The sequence below is a fragment of the Mustela nigripes genome, chromosome 4 (assembly GCF_022355385.1).
Source record: "Mustela nigripes isolate SB6536 chromosome 4, MUSNIG.SB6536, whole genome shotgun sequence".
In the NCBI taxonomy this organism is placed as follows: Eukaryota; Metazoa; Chordata; class Mammalia; order Carnivora; family Mustelidae; genus Mustela; species Mustela nigripes.
Window position 1 is genome coordinate 78,632,161 of NC_081560.1, and position 23,577 is coordinate 78,655,737.

Consider the following 23,577-nt stretch of genomic DNA (forward strand, 5'->3'; position numbering starts at 1 on the left):
AGAAGGATAAAGATAGATTCGATAATTGATAGATAATAAAGAACAAATGAAACTGATAAGCCAAGGGTATGTTCTGGGATTTGAACATGTGTGAGAAATAATGAGGATTTCAGTGTTAAGATTTGGAGCATAATTAGGAGAATTAACTTGATTATAGGATCCTAGTCCTAAGAAAAGTGCTTGGTTTGCACTGTGTGGACGTTATAGTTTAGAAGAGACATCCAAGCAGCGTGTCACTTAGGCAAGTACTGAGCGGAAAGAGAAAAGAAGTGTGAACAAGGAAGTCATGATATGAAGTCCTGAGTAATAGTTAAGGAGAAATAAAATGCAAGAAAGCCCAAGACTTCGCCTTAACAAAAACACTTTCGGTGAAGCAGGGGGAGAAGTGATGAAGAAACAGGAAATGGTGATAGGTTGGAACATACACAGAGTGTTCAAAGCAGAAAATCATCCCTTAAAATAGGTACTCAGAATTTCCATGTTCAATGAAAATACCAAGGAACGACAGAAATGACCAAAAAACAAAACAAAACAAAACAAAAACCTTGGGAAAACCCCAGGGGAGTTAAAACAAGAAAGTTGTTGGTGTTTACTAATATGGCCCTTCAAGTGAAAGAATGGGAATGGGATTCAGGGAAAAAAAAAAAAAAGTGATAATGTGGAAGGAATAATTGAGGAAAAGGGGTAAGTATAAAATGAGTTATATGTGAAATTTGGCTGTGAAAAGAATATAATTCAAGAGAGTCTAGGTCAGCAGGAAAAGCAAATTGGGCAACTGGCTAAATTTATCTTTGTCTTTAAAATATATTTCCCAGTTAATCCTAAGAAAAAACCCAAGACTTATCTTTGTTTCTCAGGTCTATCATTTGCTCCCCAGACCCCTGGTTATCATTTTGAACATATGAAGAAACAAGTTAAGACAACTTGTGGTAGAGCAAGATTAGAAATAATGGTTCCTTGTTCCCAGAGTGTTTTCTCAGCATACAAACCATATCTTTTTTTTTTTTTTTTTTTGCTGTGGATTTTAAAAATCATAATGTTTCATGTAGCAACAACCTGAACAGTTAAACCTATTATCTTCTGTTATAATACCTTGGCCATGCATATAATTTTGCAAATTCCAGTTCTGTTAATTATTAGTTGTACCCCTTGGAGCATAAGCAATGTCCTTAACTTTCACGTGAATAAAATAATCTCTACTGCATAGCACGTTTATGAGGAATATAAATATATGAAAATAACAATAAATGTAATAGAGTTTCTGTGTTATTATCACATATGAGACAACAGCCTTAGGGAAGTGAAAGTCAGAGAGACACAACTACAAAGCAGCAGAGCCTGAACTCAAAGCCAGGTGCTCTAATTCCACAGACTGTGGAAGTGCCCAGCATAGGGCCTAGCATCTTCCTGTGAGGCTGCCGTGATTTAATCCTGGTACCAGAGAGAGAACTGGTGGAAGGAAGAGTGCTAGTAGTGCTCCAGCACCAGCAGCAGGCTTTACACCATTGAAACACCATTGATGTTCACCCTCTGGTTCTGTGAAGGAATCCCACAGGTCACCTACAGAGAATTTATAATAGCAACAGGGATAGGAAAAACAGCATTGCTCCATCCTCTTCCCTGATCCTGCATGGCACCTGTCTTTGGAAATTGAAGGAATTACACTGTGCCAAACAATGACAAAAATGGAACAAAAATTACATAGAAGGCAGGCAGTCTAGGTTAACCATACATTTGAGGTTCCATTGTATTTCTCTGTTCCAAAACACTAGACGCTTCCAAGCTTCCAACTAACAACCAGCCACATCTTCCTGATCACACATTCATATGCATCTTTTCCATTTTGCCTCCTTTGTTTTCACAAGTTCAAGGGGGATACAGAAATATTAAAAGAGAGCAATGATTTATTTTTCAAAAGGTAAAAAGATACAAAAATTAAGAATACAACATTGTGCTTGAGATAAACTTAATTTTATTATATAAATAGTTCAACACATGTCTTCCATGTTTTGTCAGTTTGTCCTCTGTTAAATATTACTTTTATCTGCAAAAAGATTTCAGAATTACACAACATCCAGTTGTTCTGTGGTTCATAACTTTTGCACATGATTCAAGATATTCCTCAACTTCGTTCCTATCATATTTTCTCCTTTCTTGATTTTGCGGCCGTTTTTAATTTCCATCTGTATTTACTCACTGTCCTCATCCCAGCCCACCAGTTACTTTTTCCCCCCAGAACAGTGTCTGAGATTTTATGGTGAGGTTCAAAGCTCTGTGTAATACGATATCCTCCTACATATATGTTCTCATTTCCTACAACACCCCCTCTCATCCTCCCTTTGCTCCTCCTAAACTTCAAATACAGTCCATTGATGCAGTTAGCCAAAAAATACCTCATTCCAAATGTAGCATCCTCCCTTACTAATACCGGCATATCCTTATCCTTTATTCTTAATATCCCTTGAGAATCCCACATTGTCAAGCATCATATTACATAGGCATTTTCAGGTTTCAACATACTGTAACTTTACTTTTCCTAATGGCATTATCCTTGACAATGTATAATGACTGTGAATAACAGCTTACAAGTCAGTTTTCAGAACATCGGACAGTATATATCTATAAACACAGAAATAATTCACTTATATGTTAAGTGATGAATCACTAAATTCTACACTTAAAACTAATAGTACACTGTATGCTAACTACCGAATTTAAATGAAACTACAAAAAAATAAAAAATAATTCACTGACTGTTGAGAACAGATCCTTACTTATTGTGCTCATGTTCAGAAATTTTGACTTACACATTAGGATATTTGAGGGAAGTAGATGTTGTGCCTTTTTATTAATCTACTAGAGAGCTGCCTGATTTTTAATTTTGCCTTATGTGTACTGCATTGACTTTAGCAAAATTTGAGTGTCTTCAAGTGGAGGGAGCTAGATTTCTAATACATACCATATCTGGTACAAGAAGTTAAATAAAAGGAGACTAAGCTTGAATTCCTTTTTTTTTTTTTCTTTTAAGACCACAACATTAAGTAGCTTTCCAAAGAAAGTGTTTGTTTTGCCTATTTGGGGAAAACTTTTTGTAATACCACATAGAGCAACAACATTTATATTGCTAACCATTTAGTAATCTAAATGAATTTTACCCCCCATCCTTATTATTTCAAATAAGTTATGAGACCTTCTAAACAGAATGAGTATAGGGGATTATTTTATGATTTATGGGAAATTGGAATAATCACAGCATGTCATAAGCAGTTTTGCCTACCTTTTTATACATTTATTCTCAATTCTAAATCCACCTATGCAGAGAGCTGATTGATCTTCTTGTTTTCAAATGTTTTTGAATGAAAATTTATAAAGCAACATGTACAGAATTGCAATTCATTAGTTAGACCTGATTTCCCTGCTATGTTATTTCAGTATCCTAATTTTAAAATTGCTTTCACATAAAGTGTATGTATCATTTTAGTTGATTATTATTTAGTCACTTACTCAAAAAATAAGCAGTAATTTTGAAGACTATTTGGAAAAAACAGCCACAGTCATTTTTCTGGTTTTTACAATTGATTTTTTACAGCATTATTATGAAAATCATTAACACTTAGAGATCTGAAAGAGGTAAAAAATAAGAGAACTGTAGCAAAACCATAAGTAATTTTACAAAACTAAACGAGACTCAAAAATCAAGCTAATGAACATACAACAGCTGAAGTTTCATTGACATGGTTGGTGCTTCTGAGCCTGCCACACACCCACCACTTGTATGATCACTGATGCCCAGCCAAGCAGAAATCTGGACTTGAAGCCGGTCAACAAAACTAAACGTAATTATAATGGCACTTGAGATGTAGCTTGTATTGTATAAAGAATAATGCCTTTATAGAATTAGCTGTGGATTTAGGAATACATGTTGTAATAGTAATCCACAAAGGTTACCATGGAAAGAGGCAGGATTATTTGCTGGAGATTCTAAGAGATACTGAATAATTACTCATTCTCTCTGACTTTAGCGATTTTATTAATTTTGATGGACTATGTCAAATAGTAATATTAATAAATCTAAACTACCTAAAAGCCCTACTTATCCTTTATTTGAGTCAGTTATCATTTTGGTTTTATTTACATTTATTATATGCAATTTTAAAAAATTAGTCATATTTTTAAAGATATATGGTCTCAAATTATTATTTAGTTAATTGTATTTGTATTTAACTGTTAACCGATATTAGTAAATATATATTACAAATTCTTGTAAGTAGCTCATAATTTATTGTCCTTTAATATAAATTTAAAGATAGAAAATATTATTTATCAGAAATTAGTTTATCTAATTATCTGATTAGTGATCAGTTTTCAATCAAATTTGGACCTCCTTTGCATTTTGACAATCTGTGTTTTTTAAAAATATTTTTTGTATTTCTATGAAGAGAAATATCCAGCTGTTCAATTCTAATATCAGATTTTGAGGATAGAAACTATTTTTTATTATAACTTAGATGGCACAGTAATGAATGGCTCTAGCAATTCACATTATATGTTATTTAAATGATCCTGAAAAATTTGGACAACATTTGACTATGTACTATTGTAGGTACTGCTCTGAGAGCATGATACCTGCAATGTTTTAGTAATGCCACAAACTCAAAATTTAGTTTTTCTATCCATGTGCAGATTTTAGGCTGAAATTTTTTGTGAGTTAGAAGTAATAATGGATTCATACAGGTATGAGCTTGAACTCAAAACTAATTGTATTATAACCTTTGCCTAGATTTTCTATGTTCAAGATGCTTTTAGATTTTCTTGGTCATCCTTTGTAAAGGACCTCAGGACAAAGTTTTTACAAGGTAATGTAATAGTACCATTTCTTTTGAAATTAAAGAATAGCATTTTTATGCAAGAACATAAAAAAGATATATTTCTTTTGCAAACACAATTGCTTTATTTAGCATTATAGGATTCTTCAGTGATCGTAATAATATTCAAAATTACCTAAATTCCTCAGTATTTACTACTCCACAGTATACTCACTGCTTTTTTCATTATCCTTCCCATTCTTTTTTTTTTTTTAAAGATTTTATTTATTTATTTGAGAGAGAGAGACAGTGAGAGAGAGCATGAGCGAGGAGAAGGTCAGAGGGAGAAGCAGACTCCCCGTGGAGCTGGGAGTCCAATGCGGGACTCGATCCCGGGACTCCAGGATCATGACCTGAGCCGAAGGCAGTCATCCAACCAACTGAGCCACCCAGGCGTCCCCCTTCCCATTCTTTTATTATCATTTTGAGCTTTCCACTTCCCACTTCCTGCCGCTTATCCACGTTTTTTAGCTTTGTAGCTAAAATGCAGCACAAATAAATAATTCACCATTTGAAAATGAATGAAAAATATGTAATATAGTCTGCGCTTTCAAAAGTGTTATCTTGCCTCTGACTGTGCTAGTACACAACAGTGGCATGTCTGATGAAGCTGATGATAACATACTGGTAACGGGAGCAGAATTAAGGCAAAACTACAAAGGAAACCATAAAGCTACCCCAAAGGTAGAATCTTTTTTTTTTTTTTAAAGTAATTTTCTTCTGGGCACCTGGGTGGCTCAGTCAGGTAATTGTCTGCCTTCAGCACAGGTCATGATTCTGGGGTCCTGGGACTGAGTCCGACATCTGTCTCCCTGTTCCACAGGGAGCCTCCTTCTCTTCTGCCTCTCTCTCTCTCTCTCGTGAATAAATAAATAAAATCTTTTAATAAAAGGTATTTTTCTTTTGCCACCATGAGGCAAGTCATCTTCAATCTTGTTCACCATTGCATTAGGGAGAAACAAATAAAAAAAAGGCAGAAGGCAGAAAAAAATTGGGACACTTTAGTCAGTATTAAAATTTTTAAAAAGTCTGTTTTCTTAACCTTTAACATACATTATAGTCTGTGGGTATCTATATCTTAAAATACTTGTAAACCCACTATCATACTTAAGATTTTAAAATATATTAAGTTGTACACATATTTATATGTAACATATATATGAGGTTGAATATATATAATACATAGGTATGTATATGTACATATATGCATGCATATTTACAACTATAATGCAGGTGTAAACATACTCAGTAGTCCAACATAACTTTTTTATATTTGCATGTTTTATTTCAGTTTCTCCATTAGCATACATTTTATTTAGGGGTTTTCTGAGTGTATTATGTGTATTACCCATCACCTGATCAAACATAGACTTGGGTAGATAGTGACAGTTTTGTTTTTTAATTTACCAGTGCCTAGACAGAACACAGTTTTGCTAAATTTTTCTTTTCTTTTATTCTAACATCTGTCCACTGTCCAAGTTGAGTTATTCTTCAAAGTATGCCACAAATATGTCATGTGCATTCTCTATTCAACTTATTTAAATTATCTCTTTATTTTGAATTTGCACAAAACAAAATATGTAGGAATGTATGTCATAACTTAAGGTAATTAATTTTTACTACTCTCAGTTGTTATGTGTTAATATTCTCCCCACCCCTAAAACTTTAAATTTTTTAATGACAAGGAGTAAAGTACATTTTTTAAGAAAAATAAATGACCGATATTAATTGAGCTTTTAAGTGCTCTTAAAATTATTTATAATAAAGATTCATTGTTTTTTGTAATTGAAAATGTCAATTAGTATGATATAAAGTTCCAGTCCATGTGAATGGTACTTTTATATGCAGAGTTTGTCAACATCAAACATTGTATTTAATAAACCAAATAAAAATTTTTTATTTATTCCAGATTATATAATTATAATTGTTTATTTGATAACAAAGAAATCTGGCTTAGGCAGAAACTACTTCTACCAGTTAGATTCATTTCTAAATAATTCAGATTTTTACTGTAATAGAGTAGAAATGATGACCCCGAAGTAAGCTCAACATATGATACAGAATGTCTATATGGTCATTAATTTGAACGCAAAAGAAGTCACCAATGTTTGGGTACTTCTGTGAGGACTGCTGTGCCTGTATTTTTCAGTAGTTAACTATACAATCTTAAAGCTCAACTCTTAAGGATTCTGGATAATTAATTTAGTTGTAAATATTTGGAACAGTCCATTTTTAAAATAAGAGACATTGTGAAGAGCAGTATGTATATAGATCAACTTAGTTATATAAAAAGAATAAGCAAAAACTATGGAAATTTATGATGCTATGACAGAGTTTCACATCACTTTGAAGTCCCCATTAACTTCTGTGTTTAACCATGATTAATTGCTAAACCTTGGAGTACTTCCATCATGAAATATGTGAGCATGACCACATTCCTTCTGAGGACTTTGTCATATGAAATAAATCTGAAAAATGGGGACTAGTAGATATAAATGCATTGTATTTTTGGTGATTCAGTTAAGTTATAATACTTTATAGGGATTGCAAACTCAAGTACCTATGGTGACTCTACAGGTGACTTATATAAAAAGATGAAGAAGGAAACACAAAACTGTAGGGAACAGTGGAAATGGATTGTCTCATGAGAAGTCCTAAGTCTTACAAAAAGGCATTCAAATTCAAGATTTCAAAACCTTGTGCCAGCAAATAAAGCATGTTTCCTGGCCCCATTTGGACCATGTGCTGTGTTTTTGGAGATTTGCTTAGATAATAAGATAAAGAGACCCCATTTTTAAAAAAATATATGAGCTACATGATTATTGCATAAAATACTGAGAGAAAAACAATACAAATAGAAAAAATAAACAAATAACATAAGCTAGAGATTTAATATTATAATGAATTTCCTTCAGTTTTTTTTTTCATGCACCTTACATAATTATTGCATTATTGCTTCAAGAATGTTTTCATAGGTGTTAATTTTAGGTATTATAACATAATTGGTAGACACATCTATTATAATGCATGTATTGTAGTCAGTTATGTAGGTATAATTTACCACTCCTTTTGTATTGGTAGTTAACTCTTTTTTCCAGTATTCTAAATTCCATGATGAACTTAATCTTGTTTTAATTTTTTCCTTTTCTTTCTTTGCATTTGTATATTTTTCCAAAATTAAAATAATCAGTGTGTGGACATTTTTGAGGCTCTTTCTAATTCTCATATTATTCCCTAAAACTTAAATTCTCATGATGAATTCATAGTAATTATTCTCTCCTACAAAACCTCTGCCAAAATAATAAATATTTAAATATTTCCTAATTTGCTAAAAGAAAACATATGATTATGACAATACTTAAATGACCAAGTTTCACTTAAACATATCTTGGTATAAATAAAATATTACTTCTATTGGCTTCATTATTTACCAGAGAGTATCTTTGAAGCAATCTTGAAATGTAAAGAAACTATATGAGTAGATGTCAATACTTCTTACAGTACATATGTTTCTTTCTGTTGACATATTTACATTTAAGTTGATAAAAATTTCCAGTGGTATCTAATCACAGATGTGACAAACACATTTATGAAAGGACCTGTTAAAAAGTAATAGCTGTACTTTCATAATTTAGGGTAAACAAATTCTGGTGCTTTATGAAACGATAATATAGCAAATAAAAAAGTAACTATGCTTTGAACATAGAAGACTTAAAATGCACATGGAAAGAAAGATCAATTTAATTCTTCCACTATTTTATTGTTGGGGTGGGGGCAATGATTTGCTCTTTGGTTGAACTTACTTTATCAGGTCTCACTGGGGTAAAGCACTGTGGAGTGAATTGTTCATGTTCTGGAATTTCTCATTCTAGCCAACATAGAATTTTTCCTTTCATTGTTACATACCTTGGGAGTTAACAGGCACTTGTAGCTGAATAATTATACTATGACAGGTATGTGTTATCTGCATAAACTCAAATTAAGCTCCTATTAAAAACATAATCTGCATGAAGTATGAACACATATGCTTTCTGTTTTCCTTGGTTTATATCATTAATTTTAATGATGACAGAAAGCAGATGAATTATGTCACTGTTTGTTTGAGGAACCCAGATAAATTCAGGTTCCTTAAATTTAGAGGGCAAATCCTATTTAATCCAGCTGTAAGGGCTGTATATTGTTACAAAGATAAAGTGATACTAATTTTTCACAAACTTGGGAACAAAGCAATTTCATTTTTTTTTTTTTGCAAATAAGGTTAGAAACATGTTAATTCCTTCTACTTTACTATATTAATAGTATAATGCAAGGACTGTATTAAATACAATTTTATCTGTCATGATCAATTCAGTTTAGATTAACTCAAGGTCTAATATGTAAACTACAAGGAATGCAGAGTTGAGTTAAGAGATATTATGACAACATTTTATTTATGATGTGTATTCATGAAGTAACATGGTTGTGCAAATCAAGTACCAAAAAAATTGGGTTTTTATAAGTTCTCCAGCTATTATTGATTTTAGAAATTGGCTACCTGGCTCAGTATATACTAGTAATGTGACCTTAGGTGAGGCACTTTTTCTCTTTTTTACTCCATCTACAAAATTAGGATATTTCAACTCTGTATTTCACAACTCTGCAAACTCAAGGGATATTTTGAGGGTGAAAAATAATACCTACAAAGGACTTAGAAGATTGTGCTTAGCTAATAGTGGCTTAACAGATATTAGCTATTGTTATCATTTTTGTTATAGCAGTTATACAGTTGATTTTGTAGCTTTACTTGCTGAGGAAAATACCCTTTCCACGTGTATAAATCAAAAAAGTAGTGGTAGTTATTGAATAAGTATAATAACAATTACTACTGACTAAATATTTTAGCATCAAATGACTACATTTTGGATTCAAAACCAAATATTATAGTTCTTATACATCTAAAACTACTCAAAACAAGGGGCATCTGGGTGGCTCAATCACTTAAACTCTGACTCTTGGTTTCGGTTTAGATCCTGATCTCTAGGATGGGAAACCGAGCCCCATATCAGGCTCTGCACTGGACATGGAGCCTGCTTAAGATTCTTTCCTTCTCCCTCTCTTTTTGCCCCTCCCCCTCACCACATATACATGTTCTTTCTCAAAAAAAGAAAAGAAAAAGAAAACCTACTCTAAACAATTAATATGAAAAGAAGGCATAACAATGTGTTTTCATTCTGAATTACTTTCACTGAGGTTTTCTCTTTGCTTGTTTGCTTTTGCTTTATATTCCAATTAATAGTCATTTATTTTCAGTGATGTTTTATTTTATTGCAGAGAAAGATACAATTCTAATGTATAATATGGCTGAAGTCATAGTTAAATATAAAGCAGAACTAATATATTATAATCATAGCAACCAATCAAATTTGCTTTATTCATATAACATTCAGTAACAGAGACCAGGGTTATATTTCTTTTATATCTTCTTCAATGTACATTGTTAAATAAATCTTTTTGACAGACTAGCTTTTATGAAGTTTATTGTTTGTTATTGGTCTTATATTCTTTTGAAGAGCCAAGGACTTTTAATAGTTCTCAACATTGAAATCACTATGGAAAATAAGAAGGTTCAAACAGGCTAGGAAACTGTTTGAAGGATTAGAATAGCAGAAGAATTGGGACTAAAGTTCAGAAGTTGAATTTATAAAAATAAATGAATTCCAAGTAACAGTATATACAGAATGAAAAAGAAAATGGTTTTTAAAAATCTGTATATCCCTGCATTATGCTCATGGAGAGTGGACAAAAACCCAGAAGCAAATATCCAAGTTCAGAGCGGTAGGATAATAAAATCATAACATGTTTGAAATAGAAAGGTCTTTATAAAGTAACTGATTTGGAAACTCTTAATGTGACTACCACATAAAGTCAATAATCCCTAAAGACTGCTTATAAAACAGGTACATGCTTAGCTTCAGTTTTCTTGAGGAAAGAATCCATAGCTTTGCTGGAAAATGCAAGGGGGTTCTGTTGCAAAAGAAGTTAAAATAATTTGAGCTACAAAGAAAGCTTGACCAAATAACTTGACCAAGACACAACATTACAGCATACAAAAATACTCTAAACTGCTAAAATGTGTAAAAACACCTAATTCTCCCCTCCCCGACTATGGCAGTCATTCTTTTCCTGCCACTAGGCAGGGATGTCTCTCAATCATCCTGCACATCACTGCCCGATTCATCATAATATTGCCCCTCCTTGATGCTATTGTTCTCCCGTGAAAATTATCACTGTGTCACTGACACCTTCTGAATACACACTAAAGTGCTTATTTTGGCACAGAAAACTTTTCCCAGTTTGATTCCAAATATATTTTTTAGCCTTATCTCTTAATGTATGGATATATCCTTCATTGTCCAAGTTCGACTTTGTTATTTATCAGATATGAATTTATTTTTGAGTGCATTTTATTCATGCTGTTTCCCCTGGATAGAATAGTCTGTCTCCCTTCCTCCTCTGCCCTCAATGAGTTCCTCTGACCCTCTGCACCCACAACCAATGAACACACATACACGCACATGTATGCTCACAGATACACTCATCTCTCACCAAAATACATCTTTCAAGTGTGAAATCAAATGAAGCCTTTTTTCCTATACTGAAACAGGAAATTAACCCCATTTTGAACTCCTGTGACTTCCAGTTTCTACATTTTAGGGTACCTCTAACATACTATGTATGGTAAACCCATTTTTTTAAATATAGTGGTTAAAAACATCAATTTGGAAAGAGTTCTGCTATCAAATTCTTATTCTGCCACTAATCAGCTTTATGACTTTGGGGATTTTATGTAAATGTCTGTTTCTCATCTGTAAAGCTGGTATAATAATAGCATTTGAAGATTAAAGTGAAATAATTTACTTGAAGTACTAAAACAGATTGATAGTGTATGTTCATTGTTAAATGAAATAACCACCAAATAGCTTTATAATCATGTAATATTGTATGCATATAATGTGCTACTGTTACATATTTTTTGTTATTTCTTGTACCTTCACATTTCAAATATATTTCTTAACCACAGATCACTATGTATTTATCATATAACTTTTATATTAGTGCTTTATAAAACTTTCTAAAATACAAAAATAAAATTTATGTATTTTATAAGTAGAAAATTACATTTGGCAAGCCCAAACAGCTCTTCTAGTTTGCTTATATCCAGGAGATACTTGGTGTAAGTTCTGTTGAGTTCAAAATGGTGAAGTGGAACAGTTACACTGGAGTGATAGGGTACACAGGAGAGAGTTTCATTGGTCAGAAAGATTCTTGAAGCTCTACACAGGAACATTCTGGTAATTCTACCCTCAATGAAGATGTCTCTAATAAGAGGGTAGTATTTATTAATAAGGCCCAATGAAAATTATTAAAGAGAAACGGCATGTAAAAGCAAAAAGACTGTATGGTTATACTCTTTTTGACTAGGTTTTATTTTTTATCACTTATGCAAGAGTAATCCCATATTTGAAATGTGTAACAAGTATCAATAATAATAACAATAGGGACGCCTGGGTGGCTCAGTGGTTTGGGCTGCTGTCTTCAGCTCGGGTCATGATCTCAGGGTCCTGGGATCAAGCCCCGCATCGGGCTCTCTGCTCCGCAGGAAGCCTGCTTCCCTCTCTCTCTCTCTCTCTCTCTCCTCTCTGCCTACTTGTGATCTCTGTCTGTCAAATAAATAAATAAAATCTTTAAAAAAAAAATGAAAAAAAAATAATAATAACAATAATACAGAAAAATTAAAGGGTGTGATATTTCCTAAAACAAACTTTAAAACTCGCTTTAATATTTGAATTGTATCATCTGCCTCTAACACACAATTGTGTTCATCTGGGTTGTATCCTTAAATAAATCATTAGCCCCTCGAGTCTGAGGCTTACGTCCTTTCTTTTCCTATTATATAGTTTTTCTATAAAGCCTCTTTGACACAGTCCCCGCTCATTTTATTCACTCATTCTTTCATTGAGCTTTAACTCAATTCTATTGTAGTATTTTTAAAAAATACATAGCAAATAAGATTTTTTCCCTCAACTCAAAATAATTTAATAGGTGAAAAAAGAACATATGCATCATGGAATATCGAAGTTGAAGGTAACAGATGACACTAAGAGGGTATGAATAGACTGCTCTGCAAATTCCAGGGAGAAATTATTTTTTTCTGCTGGGGAAAATCAATGACCATTTAATGGATTGCATATCATGACCTAAACTTTAAATAATGAGTAAAATGTGTACATTAGAGAAAAGTGATTCAAATGGAAGAAGAATGACATACCTGACTATTTGGGACATGTATTTATTCATCTGTACTGCCATTAAAAGGTATTTAGTATAACCCTGGTTAATAAAAATAAGTGGTTTTTTGGTATAATTCCCTACTTATAGATTTAATGGCTTTTTTCTTTTTTCTTTTCTTTCTTTCTTTCTTTCTTTTTTTTTTTTTTATGATTGTGGTGTGATGACAAATCTTCTTTTCTTGGAGGCCTTCCTGATTTTCCAGTTTTATTCTTTACTGTTCAGAGACTGGGATTTAGGATCTAGAGCTGCATTGTCCAGTAGAGCTTCTGTGACAATGGAAATGTTTGTACCTATGCAGGCCTGTCGTCAAAATTCTCATGTGACTGTTGAGCACTTGAAATATAGCTAGTGTAACTGAGGCATGGAATCTTTAGTTTTAATTAATTAAATAGCTGCATGTGGCTCATGGCTATAATAAAGTAAATTCCAGGTGAATTTGATCCACAAAAGCAGTCTCCTTTGGGCAAAATAGAGTATGCCACAGTATTTCCTGTGAGATCCCATTACATCCCATCTTTGCTGAAGCCAGTATAGTCATTGCCTTGCAGTATTGTTAATTGGGATATGCACAGAGAAAGCTAATAAATTATATCTGAAGCAATCTCTTAAGACTTCTGCTAGGAAGAGACTTTTTAATTTACTCTTAAAGGAAAAGAAGTTCAGCCTGGGGTTGAGGGATGAGGAAGGGTAAGGAGAGAAGAAAGAGGTTTCAAACAGAGATGAGAAAAAAACATAGTGTGACCAGGGAATACTTGATAATTCAATATAACTGGCAAATAAGGTGTGTCTTGTGAAGTAAGAGAGGAGAAAGAGCAATTTGAAAAAAAAAAAAAGAATAATGCACATTTTTAAATACTGTCCATGTATTTGTTTGACTTAATTTTATTTGGTTTCCCAGCCAAAATGGTCATTCTGTTATATATATGTAGGATTTTCTCTTTTTTCTTTCTTTTTACAAACATCATTTATGTTTTAATCATTAAATACCACAACTGAAATTACAACTTTGTTACCTAAATTTATTACTTGGGGAAGATTGAGATTTAGGAAATTTATTGCCATGATGTCACCAATGGTTTCTAATTTATAAGACTTTGGATTAGACATTAGCACAGTTATTATTTCCTCTAATGCCTTACCTCACCACAGTCTAATAACATTCAGGAAATCCAAAAGACAAAGGAGAAAGAGTGGTCTTGAAAGCTAAAAATAGTTGCTGAAAACTGATGCAATCATGTAATAAAATATGGCTCAATAACTTACATGATATGCTCACAGTATCTGCTAAAGCAATTAGAATCCATGCAGCTAGATTTTTGTTCATGGATTTCTAAAAATGAATATTACTTCAACCCAACTAAGACATAGAAAGCTATGAAGTTTAATTGTGTACATTGGTCTTAGGATTTCTGGTCTTATTACTTGCACTTGTGATCTATTTAACACTAAAACAGAAAATTATTGAGTAACAATCAGATTTCAAAAGGCCTCTAAGCACAGCCAGAAGGTTGTCTATGTTATATGTTACATATGACAACATAGGATGTTATTATTCAGTTATATTAACACACTTGTTTTGTTCTGTTTTGTTTTTTCACAATGGGTTAATATTTTTACACACCTAATAGGCCTTGCTCACAAGATAACAAGAACAACAATGTAGGTGTTTCTTTATATCAATCACATTGAATTTATCAGATATACTAAAAGGATAGTCTCTTTTAGTTGAGAAATTTTACGCAGACTATAATTAATGATATTGTTCAGGATAGCTTTTGAACTAGACTGTGGTCTAGCTATAGGTAAGAAAAATTTTCAGTGCATTTTTGGGAATTCATGGGATTTAGAAATATTTTAAACACCTATCCTAATTTCCACTGATGAAAATACAGGCAGGCATTTCTACTGTGGCACAAGAGATACTGATCAATATGGGAAAGAATGATTTTACTGTAGCAACTATTAACAATGCAAAAATGAAATTAATTTTTTTTTTAGAAATTACTAATTTGAGTTGCAGAAGGATTTAGGAATCCCCTGAGGCCCAGAATTAATAAGGCAGAGCCAGATAGATAATAATTCTATCTGATATCAACACCTTTGCACCCCATTATAGTATGTAATAGGTATAAATTTTACACTGTAAACATTCATATGTAAGAAATGTCTTTTAAGTCCCTATTCAGGAATCAATTTATGTTTATTCCAGGCTCTCTTATTAGAGGCTGAAAAGGAAATTCAGTGCTTTACTCTTTAGTAGAGTTATATAAGAATATAGAATTACCCAGAAATTTGGGTGAGGGTTACATTTAAAAGGAAATGCAGAAACAAAAAGGCCAGCTTTGAACACATTATCTGACATCATGACAAAGGGTAGTTTTTAATCTTCTCTTGAACCATAACTGCCATGCTTAACCTCTCTGCTATGAAGTTTAATCCTTGACTTTGTAAATCAAATATTAAACATGAGGTTGGGAGAACTTCTTATCTACCTTGACATTTTCTTATTAACTTGGACACAAGTTCCCAGACATCAAGTGTCTCATATTTGGTGGGTAACTCCTCTATCTTTTGTCAGTTTTGCAAAATGTCTTATAAGGATAAGAAATTTGTAATAATACTGAAAACAATATTTTCAACCACATCATCACTTCTCTCTGCTTATTATGAGAAATAATCACCTATGCAAATTCTAATAAGTTTCTGTGATTTGTAGCAATAGAGTCTATATCTTTTACTGAGCAATTTCTTTTGGATTATTACCTAATTTTTATCAAAGTATATCTAAATAATACTTAAGAGATTCTTCTGTACTTTTTGTTGGCATATGTCACATTTCATATTATCATTTAATATTCAAGTATCTATGATAAATTTGTATTTTCTAATAAGTTTATAATTTGGTTACTTACATAACTATCTTAAAGTAATATTTCTTTCAGATTATGCTAGGAAAGTTTACAGCAATAATGATAACAATATGTGTCAAATTTTCATATTCTTTTGTTATAGTGGTTATGTGAACAGAATTAAGTAAAAATAGAGTTCTCTTTTATTGTGCTGCTTTAAAAATGCTTTATTTCAGTTCTTTAATCCTTATAATAAACATGGGAAGTTAAATACCCTATTGGCATTGACTTTTAGAGACCTAAGGCTCAGAGAGATTAATTGGTGACCAAAGAACCAGAGCTAATCCTTGGCCCAAACAGGGCCTGACTTCTGACTCACTACCCATCCCACTACAACTTAGCACAGTTCTGAGAAACCTCATAAATTTCTGTGCTCTGTAAATTTCAGAACTCAGCTGAAGGACCATCATTGCCCTGGGACAGCTAATTACCGATACAGAACCATTGCGAGCAAAGGATAAAATCAGTAATTCTCACTCACAGTAATAAAGATGGAGAATGCTTTTGGTTTGCTTCCTTTTGTACTCTTCTTCCCTAACTCAAATGAATTTTAAGAGTCATAATTTGAACCTCTGCCATTAGCTCCATCAGAATTACTAAATGTTAAATAAAGTGATCCTTATAGACCATAAAATGAATACCCTTTATTATTCTAAGGAGATGGAAAATACTTTATGTGAATAGTAGAGAAATTGCCAAAAAAGCTATTTTATTTCGGTCTGTGGACAAGTTAATGTGCTACTGGAAAAAGCATATATATTCTGACCTATTTAATTCACAGAGAACTTGGTTCTAAAAAGAGTGCTTAGAAATGACCCCTTCCCCCAATTTACTCTGCTCTCACATAGACATTGCTTTTCAGTAGCTTGATGCATTCTGAAAACAGGGTCTCTGTCATGAGTTAGCTATTTCCTTCTTAAGGCTTCTGTTGCAGAGCTTTCTGGAATACTTTCTACCTTGGTACTTGTGTGTATTTCTGTAGTCAGGTAGTCAGGTGTTCACTCCAGTTTCTGGGTATGTGAGCCTCAGCTGAGCAGATTTTCCCCTGATAAAAATGTGTCACCTCTGTGCTGTTGTTCTGATGACACTACTTCCAGGCCTACCTCCCCTAACATCCAGTTTGATATTTTACATTTACAGAAATTGAGAAAGATAGTTTTCAGGTATTTCCCACCTTCTAATTTGAGTAATTTGAAAATGCTTGAGAAGCATATAAACAGGAAAGTTGTAGGAATGATAGAGTGGGGAAGTGACTGCTGTGACTATTTAGCATTTCCTTCTGGAAGGTCCATAGGGAAAAATAAAATAGTGTATTTTGTTCTAGATCTAATATAGCAGATTGCTATTTTTTCCTCTTTGTGGAGGGAGAAAAAGAGTCATTTAAATATAAAATTCTCTCCTTTAGGGTTGTGCTTGGCATACCTATGTGATAAGATGGTCACTCTATTTATGACATGTCTTATTCCTTGGAGTTCATTTATACATTATTACTTATACCATGCTAAATGTTACTAAAAATCACCAAGCTAAGAAGATTTTGGCAGTAATAATTGGTTTTAATTTACTTGGGTAATTTTGCCATCTCTAAAGTTTACCAAATAATATCCCTGGATGATGGAAGTGAGTATTCAACCTCTCTCTGATTAACAGATATGTTAACATACTTCCTCTTATAAATATATTCAGCCCTTTGTTTTCTTCTCTACAGGATAACATTTTTAAGCTGGAGGACTCACATTTTGAAAATGGCCGTGGGAAGAGTCCGTATGACCCTAAACTGCTGACGGCATCTCTTTTAATAGGTGCGTAGTCAACAATCAGTTAAATAGTGCATTTTCTATAGATAATAACCAGATTGCTGTTCCTTTTTATATATCAAGACTTTCCATTATTGGGCGCCTGGGTGGCTCAGTTGGTTGAGCGACTGCCTTCGGCTCAGGTCATGATCCTGGACTTCCAGGATTGAGTCCCGCATCGGGCTCCCAGCTCTTTGGGGAGTCTGCTTCTCTCTCTGACCTTCTCCCCTCTCATGCTCTCTCTCATTCTCTCTCAAATAAATAAATAAATAAAATCTTTAAAAAAAAAAAAAGACTTTCCATTATTAATCACAAACTATCTTAGGAGGATGTCAGTTGAGGTATTTCAAATATTTTGAAAATGAAGAGAAAACACTAAATACTGTTTTGATTTTTACACTCTCTAGTCTGTGATTCTTTTTAATCAAAGTGGTTTAATAAGTGTCTTTAAAATTGCCTGCTCTATCAGTATACATCCCCACTAGAACTTTAAAATTTATATTCTGAGAGAAAATGGTTTTGTTTTTCACTTTATGAAAGAGGTGTTTCCAGGGGGAATTTTGACAAGTCAGAGGCAAGAATGATATTCAGTCTATCTTATTCAGTGTCATTACAAGATTTGTCATACTCTCAACATTTGGTCAACTTGATCAGCACAATCAGTTTTAATGGTCATACAATTGGCAGAGACCCTATTGTGTTACTTGAGTTAATGAAGGGCCTCTGTATTCATCTTTTTTTTTTTTTAACTTTAGGTGTTTGTTTGTTTTTTTTAATGTAACAAAACACTTAATGTATTTCCTCTACACATTCTTCTAACCATCTTCTTTTCTGTTTGTCTTCTTTTTTTCCTTCAACTATGTAGCTGGGAGGAAATGCTTAGTCATAGTTCTAAAGGTTGGAAATAAGAAGATAGAAGCAAGCAGAAGGAGAAAACTTTAATCTGTATTGAAAGATAAAGAATTATTTCCACATACTTTTAATCACCTTTAGACTATGTTAAATAAATGCATGAAAAGTAATACATCACTAAACAATTATTCTTTTGTTCTTTTCTTTTAACTTTTGGGCATACCAACAATGAAAAACACAAAAGATTCTGAGTCATTACCCTATTCCAGAATATATTTTTCTGTATGATCATGTAGAGATTATATAACTTTTATTTCCTTTTCTTTTTTTTCCTCTTTTCTAGAAGATGTAGGAAATAACTATTTGATAATAAAAAAAAGTGAAACTTATGGAGTATAAAATTTCTAATTGACTTTTGCATAAAAAATCTAGATTTTTTTTAAAAAAGGAAATATAGGTTATTATTTGATGGTGTTTTAAGTTCAGTTTTGCCAATCTTTTGTTTTTAAAAATAACTTTTTTTCTACTTAACAAAATAAATTCTAGTCATACTGACTACAGCATTAAGTATGAAGATATACATTTTTCCAGTTTCTCTAGTGTTTACTTTACTACTGTTTCACTGATCTCTTTTCTATTAAGAATAAGAACATTACTACATGAATTATCTTCTCTATTGCTTTTCAGATGTAGACAATTTCAGTCCATTTGATCCACTTATGGAGCTTTTTAACAAAAGTTTAAGACCTGAAGGAATGCAGCGAGTGCAACACACTTATAATTTACCTATTCACAGATGGCCTAGTGATTACATGTGGATGACTTCCTTAAGTGCACACACAGAGATGTGAAAGTTTTCTTAAGCAAAAGGGAGGAGTTCTACCTTGCTCAAACTTGCAGCCTATACTTACTTAAATTGCATACAGGATAAAAAAAAAAAAAAAGATATTCCTCAAAAAGCAGAATGTTAAATTATGCCTAAAGCAGCTTTAATTTGTGGTATGTTTCTCAGTGGGGATTTGCTTGATTATTTATTTTAATATTCCATTGAGAAAGGATGATGACAAGTAAGTATTACATAGTTCATATGGTATGCAACCACACAAAGGCCACAAAGAATATGAAACTCCATAGTTTGGGTTTTATATTAGAACTTCTTTGAAAAAGCTGTATAAGTTTGTGAAAAGGAAAAGAGAATGAGGGATGTTTCATGAGTCAAGAAAAGGATGTGTGGCTTTAAAAAAAAATAAAAAAAGGCAGCTTTTAAATGCAAGTCTAGACTTCACCTATCCAATCTGTAAAATAATCAAGTAACTTTTAGAGGTGTTTGGTGCTTCTTGACAAGGAAAATTATTCAAGCCAACATAAATTAATTTCTGAATCAGCTGGATAGCAAGATACAAAAAAATGAACATGTCATACTAGACCTTGTAAAATCCCTCAAAATACCTGCAACATCATTTTAATTGAAGAGCTGAGTTTGTTACCTGTTTTCTTTGTAACTATGCTATAAATTCTTATTCTCGTAGTACATTTAATTCCCTTTGTTGAGTTTTTCTTGTCATTTTCTCTTATACTGTTTTAAAAAGCATTTGATAGAATTGTGGGTCTTTTTTTTTTTTTTTTTTTTTTTTTTTTTTTTACTTAAGTACTTTCTATAGCACTTCCCAAACTTCTACATACAGGAATTACAGGTGTCTCTGAAATATACAGATTGTGCATTGAATGTACTATTGGAAAAGCCTATGTGCCCAAGAGATTTTGCATGTATTTTCCTCATCTCATCACATATGAGAAATTTTCAAGGTAGTTCCAGGCTGTTTCCTTCCCCAATACTGGGAAATAAAATTTCATGTTTGACTCAAACCACATATAAACTGGTTAGAGGAGTCTTCACAGCAGATACTTTTTATATCATCAGTCAGCCCCTTATTAAGCAGTTTCAACCATTAATAAGCTTTCCATCCAGATAACAGCTTAAAAATTAATGAAATTTATCAATGCTTAGTATACATTTTCAAAATGCCATACTTTTTGATCATTAATTTTTTTAATAGACTTTGCTTTTTAGAGCAGTTTTAGGTTCACAGGAAAAGGAGAAGATATCAGAGATATTATATATATCCCCCACACCCACTTGTATAGGCTTCCCCATTATCCACTTCCTCCACCATAATGGTAGATTTGTTCTAAGTGTTGAACCAACACTGACACATCATTGTAAGTCACAGATATAAGGAGGGCACTAGGAGTACTGGTGTTATATGTAAGTGATGAGTCACTAAATTCTACTCCTGGAACTAATAGTACACTGTATATTAACTAACTGGAATTTAAACAAATTGTCATGGGATTTTAAGCTGATGGCCACAGAAAATATGGATTCTTTCTTGAGCAGTGCTTAGCTACTAAATTAAATCTCCAAATCCTATAACATGTCCTAAGTTTTTGGAGGACCATCAGGGAAGAGAGGGAAAACTGAATGGGAAGAAATCAGAGAGGGAGACAAACCATGACAGACTCTTAACTCTGGGAAACAAACTGAGGGTCACTGAAGGGTCGGGGGATGGAGGCATGGGGTAACTAGTGATGGACATTAAGTGGGCACATGATATGATGAGCACTGGGTGTTATACACTGCTGATGAATTTTTGAACACTACATCTGCAACTAGTGTACTATGTTTTGGCTAACTGAATTTAAATTTAAAAATTTTATAAAATAAATCTCCTTAATAAGGTTAGTTTTTCAAATGTCCCTTAATAAAAATCATTTTGTCAGTATGAAATTATTGGTATTTATTTTTAAGTATATCTTGTTTCATCCACCTATAAATATTTTAATTGTAATGACTTTGTTTAAAAATCCTTTATTAAAAATAGTTTCTCCCCTACTCAGAATAAATGCCAGGTGTGTACACAAGAATAATATCTTATATTTTCCACACTAATTGTCAGCTCACATTTTCATGACGTGAAAGGTGTAGTCAACTTGAAAGTATTTTTGTTTCCTCATTGTATTGTTCCCCAGGCATTGTAGTGCTAATAATTTAGAAATAACCTATCGCTGAGTAATAATGTTGAAATCTATTTCGGCAGTCTAGGACTTTTAGCTATGGTCTATTTCCCCAAGATAGAATTCTGCCTTGCCTCAGGAAAAAAAAATAATTTGACAGTAGAATATGCTCTTACTTGGTATTAGATCACATGAGATACTCCCTAAATTAATGTTATAATTGAGAATATTATTTGAACCTTCCTGAACCTCAGTTTCTTTATATGTAAAATGGCATGGCCATGCTGATTCCACTAGTTTGTTGTGGAAGTTAAGACAATTTAATAACATACCATGTTTGGTTACTTAACATATTTCTGGAATGTATGTCGAAGTAGAAGCCAAGACAAAAAATAACAGTGGTTGCTATAAAGGAGTTTGAGAGAGAGATTTGGTACCTTATTAATTTTGTACCATGTGCACATGTAAACTCAAAAAATATTAGTTTAAAAGGATAACATAAGTAAGAAGGCCAGCATATTATATTTATTGGTATAGAGAAGATGCCTTATATATGTAAAAATGTAAAATTATTCCCATACCCTTTCATTCTCAAGAAATGGATTTCATCCATGCCCTGCATGTGTGTGCATGTTTGTGTGAGAGTGTGTATAATCTGTGTGTAAGAGAGAGACATAAATTCATTTTTTCTCTGTTTCTAATTACTCCTCTATTCTGTGAGTGGAATTTACTCAAGGTGTTAACAACATAATGGCTTGTCCTTAGGTTTGTTTGATTTTTGCTCAACATCCATGTCACACGTTACACCTGTGTTAGTAATGCTGTGATTTCATCAGGAAATGTTTTTTTTTTTTCACCTTCTACTTCTTACCACACCCTTCTTAGGAATTGCAATCCAATACAGTAACTGATCTAAGCCACATTTTTAGCTGTGAACATTTGAGCTGTGAACATAAAGTCCAGAAGTACATATGAACTTTTGTTTTTAACACATGCATCTCAGGTAATTCTGCCATGGTGGAAATGCATTTCACTAAACTCTTTGTTCACCTCAGTAAAGAATGCTTTCCATAGAGAGAGTTTGGAAATCTTACAGCTAAGAAAGAATGGCAGGGTACCCAAATACTAACTTTCATATTTGGTAATTTTTAGATACTTAGTTACATCTGTCAGCACTGATTTTTCTTGGTCTGATGTATTATTTTTGAGTCATCAAACTTGCTATGTGGTGTCTGTTGTGAAGAGACTAAAAACTTTGTTGGACAGAGTATCCACAGCCACTTTTTGATATATGTAACAATTCCTTGAACATGTTTATATCATCAGTTTAATAATACTGGACAAATGTCATATTTTCTTTCGCTATAGCTTAGTACATATGGAAAACCAGAAGTATGCATTTTAACCATGATGCTATTTGAATCATTGTAGGATACATTTACCTAATACTTCAGATTTTTCAGGAAGACTTATATTAAGGGTCAGGAAACCGGAAAATTAGCATTATGCCCAAGAATCAACATATAATTTGATAACTTCATAAATGACCTAGGAACTTCAAGAGAACTTTGACAAGTAGACATTTTTTGTTAAACATATTTGTTCTCCAAAAATAAGCCAACTGAGATATAGTAAATTTCTTATACTCACTTATCATGAGATCATTTTATATAGCCACAGAATGTACTAACTCTTTAATCCATAATGGAAATTTATAAGTATATTAAATAAAGCACATTCTAAGTTGACTATAATTTATTTGCTTATGAGAATGCAAAAGTAGGATATTCTTTTTTTTTTTTTTTTTTT

General features: G+C 32.6%; 1 protein-coding gene across 1 annotated transcript in view; it reads left to right on the forward strand.

The window, feature by feature from the left end:
• Window positions 1-23,577, forward strand: part of SEMA3A (semaphorin 3A) — a 208,315-nt gene that overhangs the window by 102,214 nt on the left and 82,524 nt on the right. Inside the window, exon 5 of the mRNA XM_059397567.1 lies at window positions 17,814-17,907. Coding sequence (XP_059253550.1) covers window positions 17,814-17,907 — 94 coding nt within the window. The remainder of the gene's footprint in view (window positions 1-17,813; window positions 17,908-23,577) is intronic.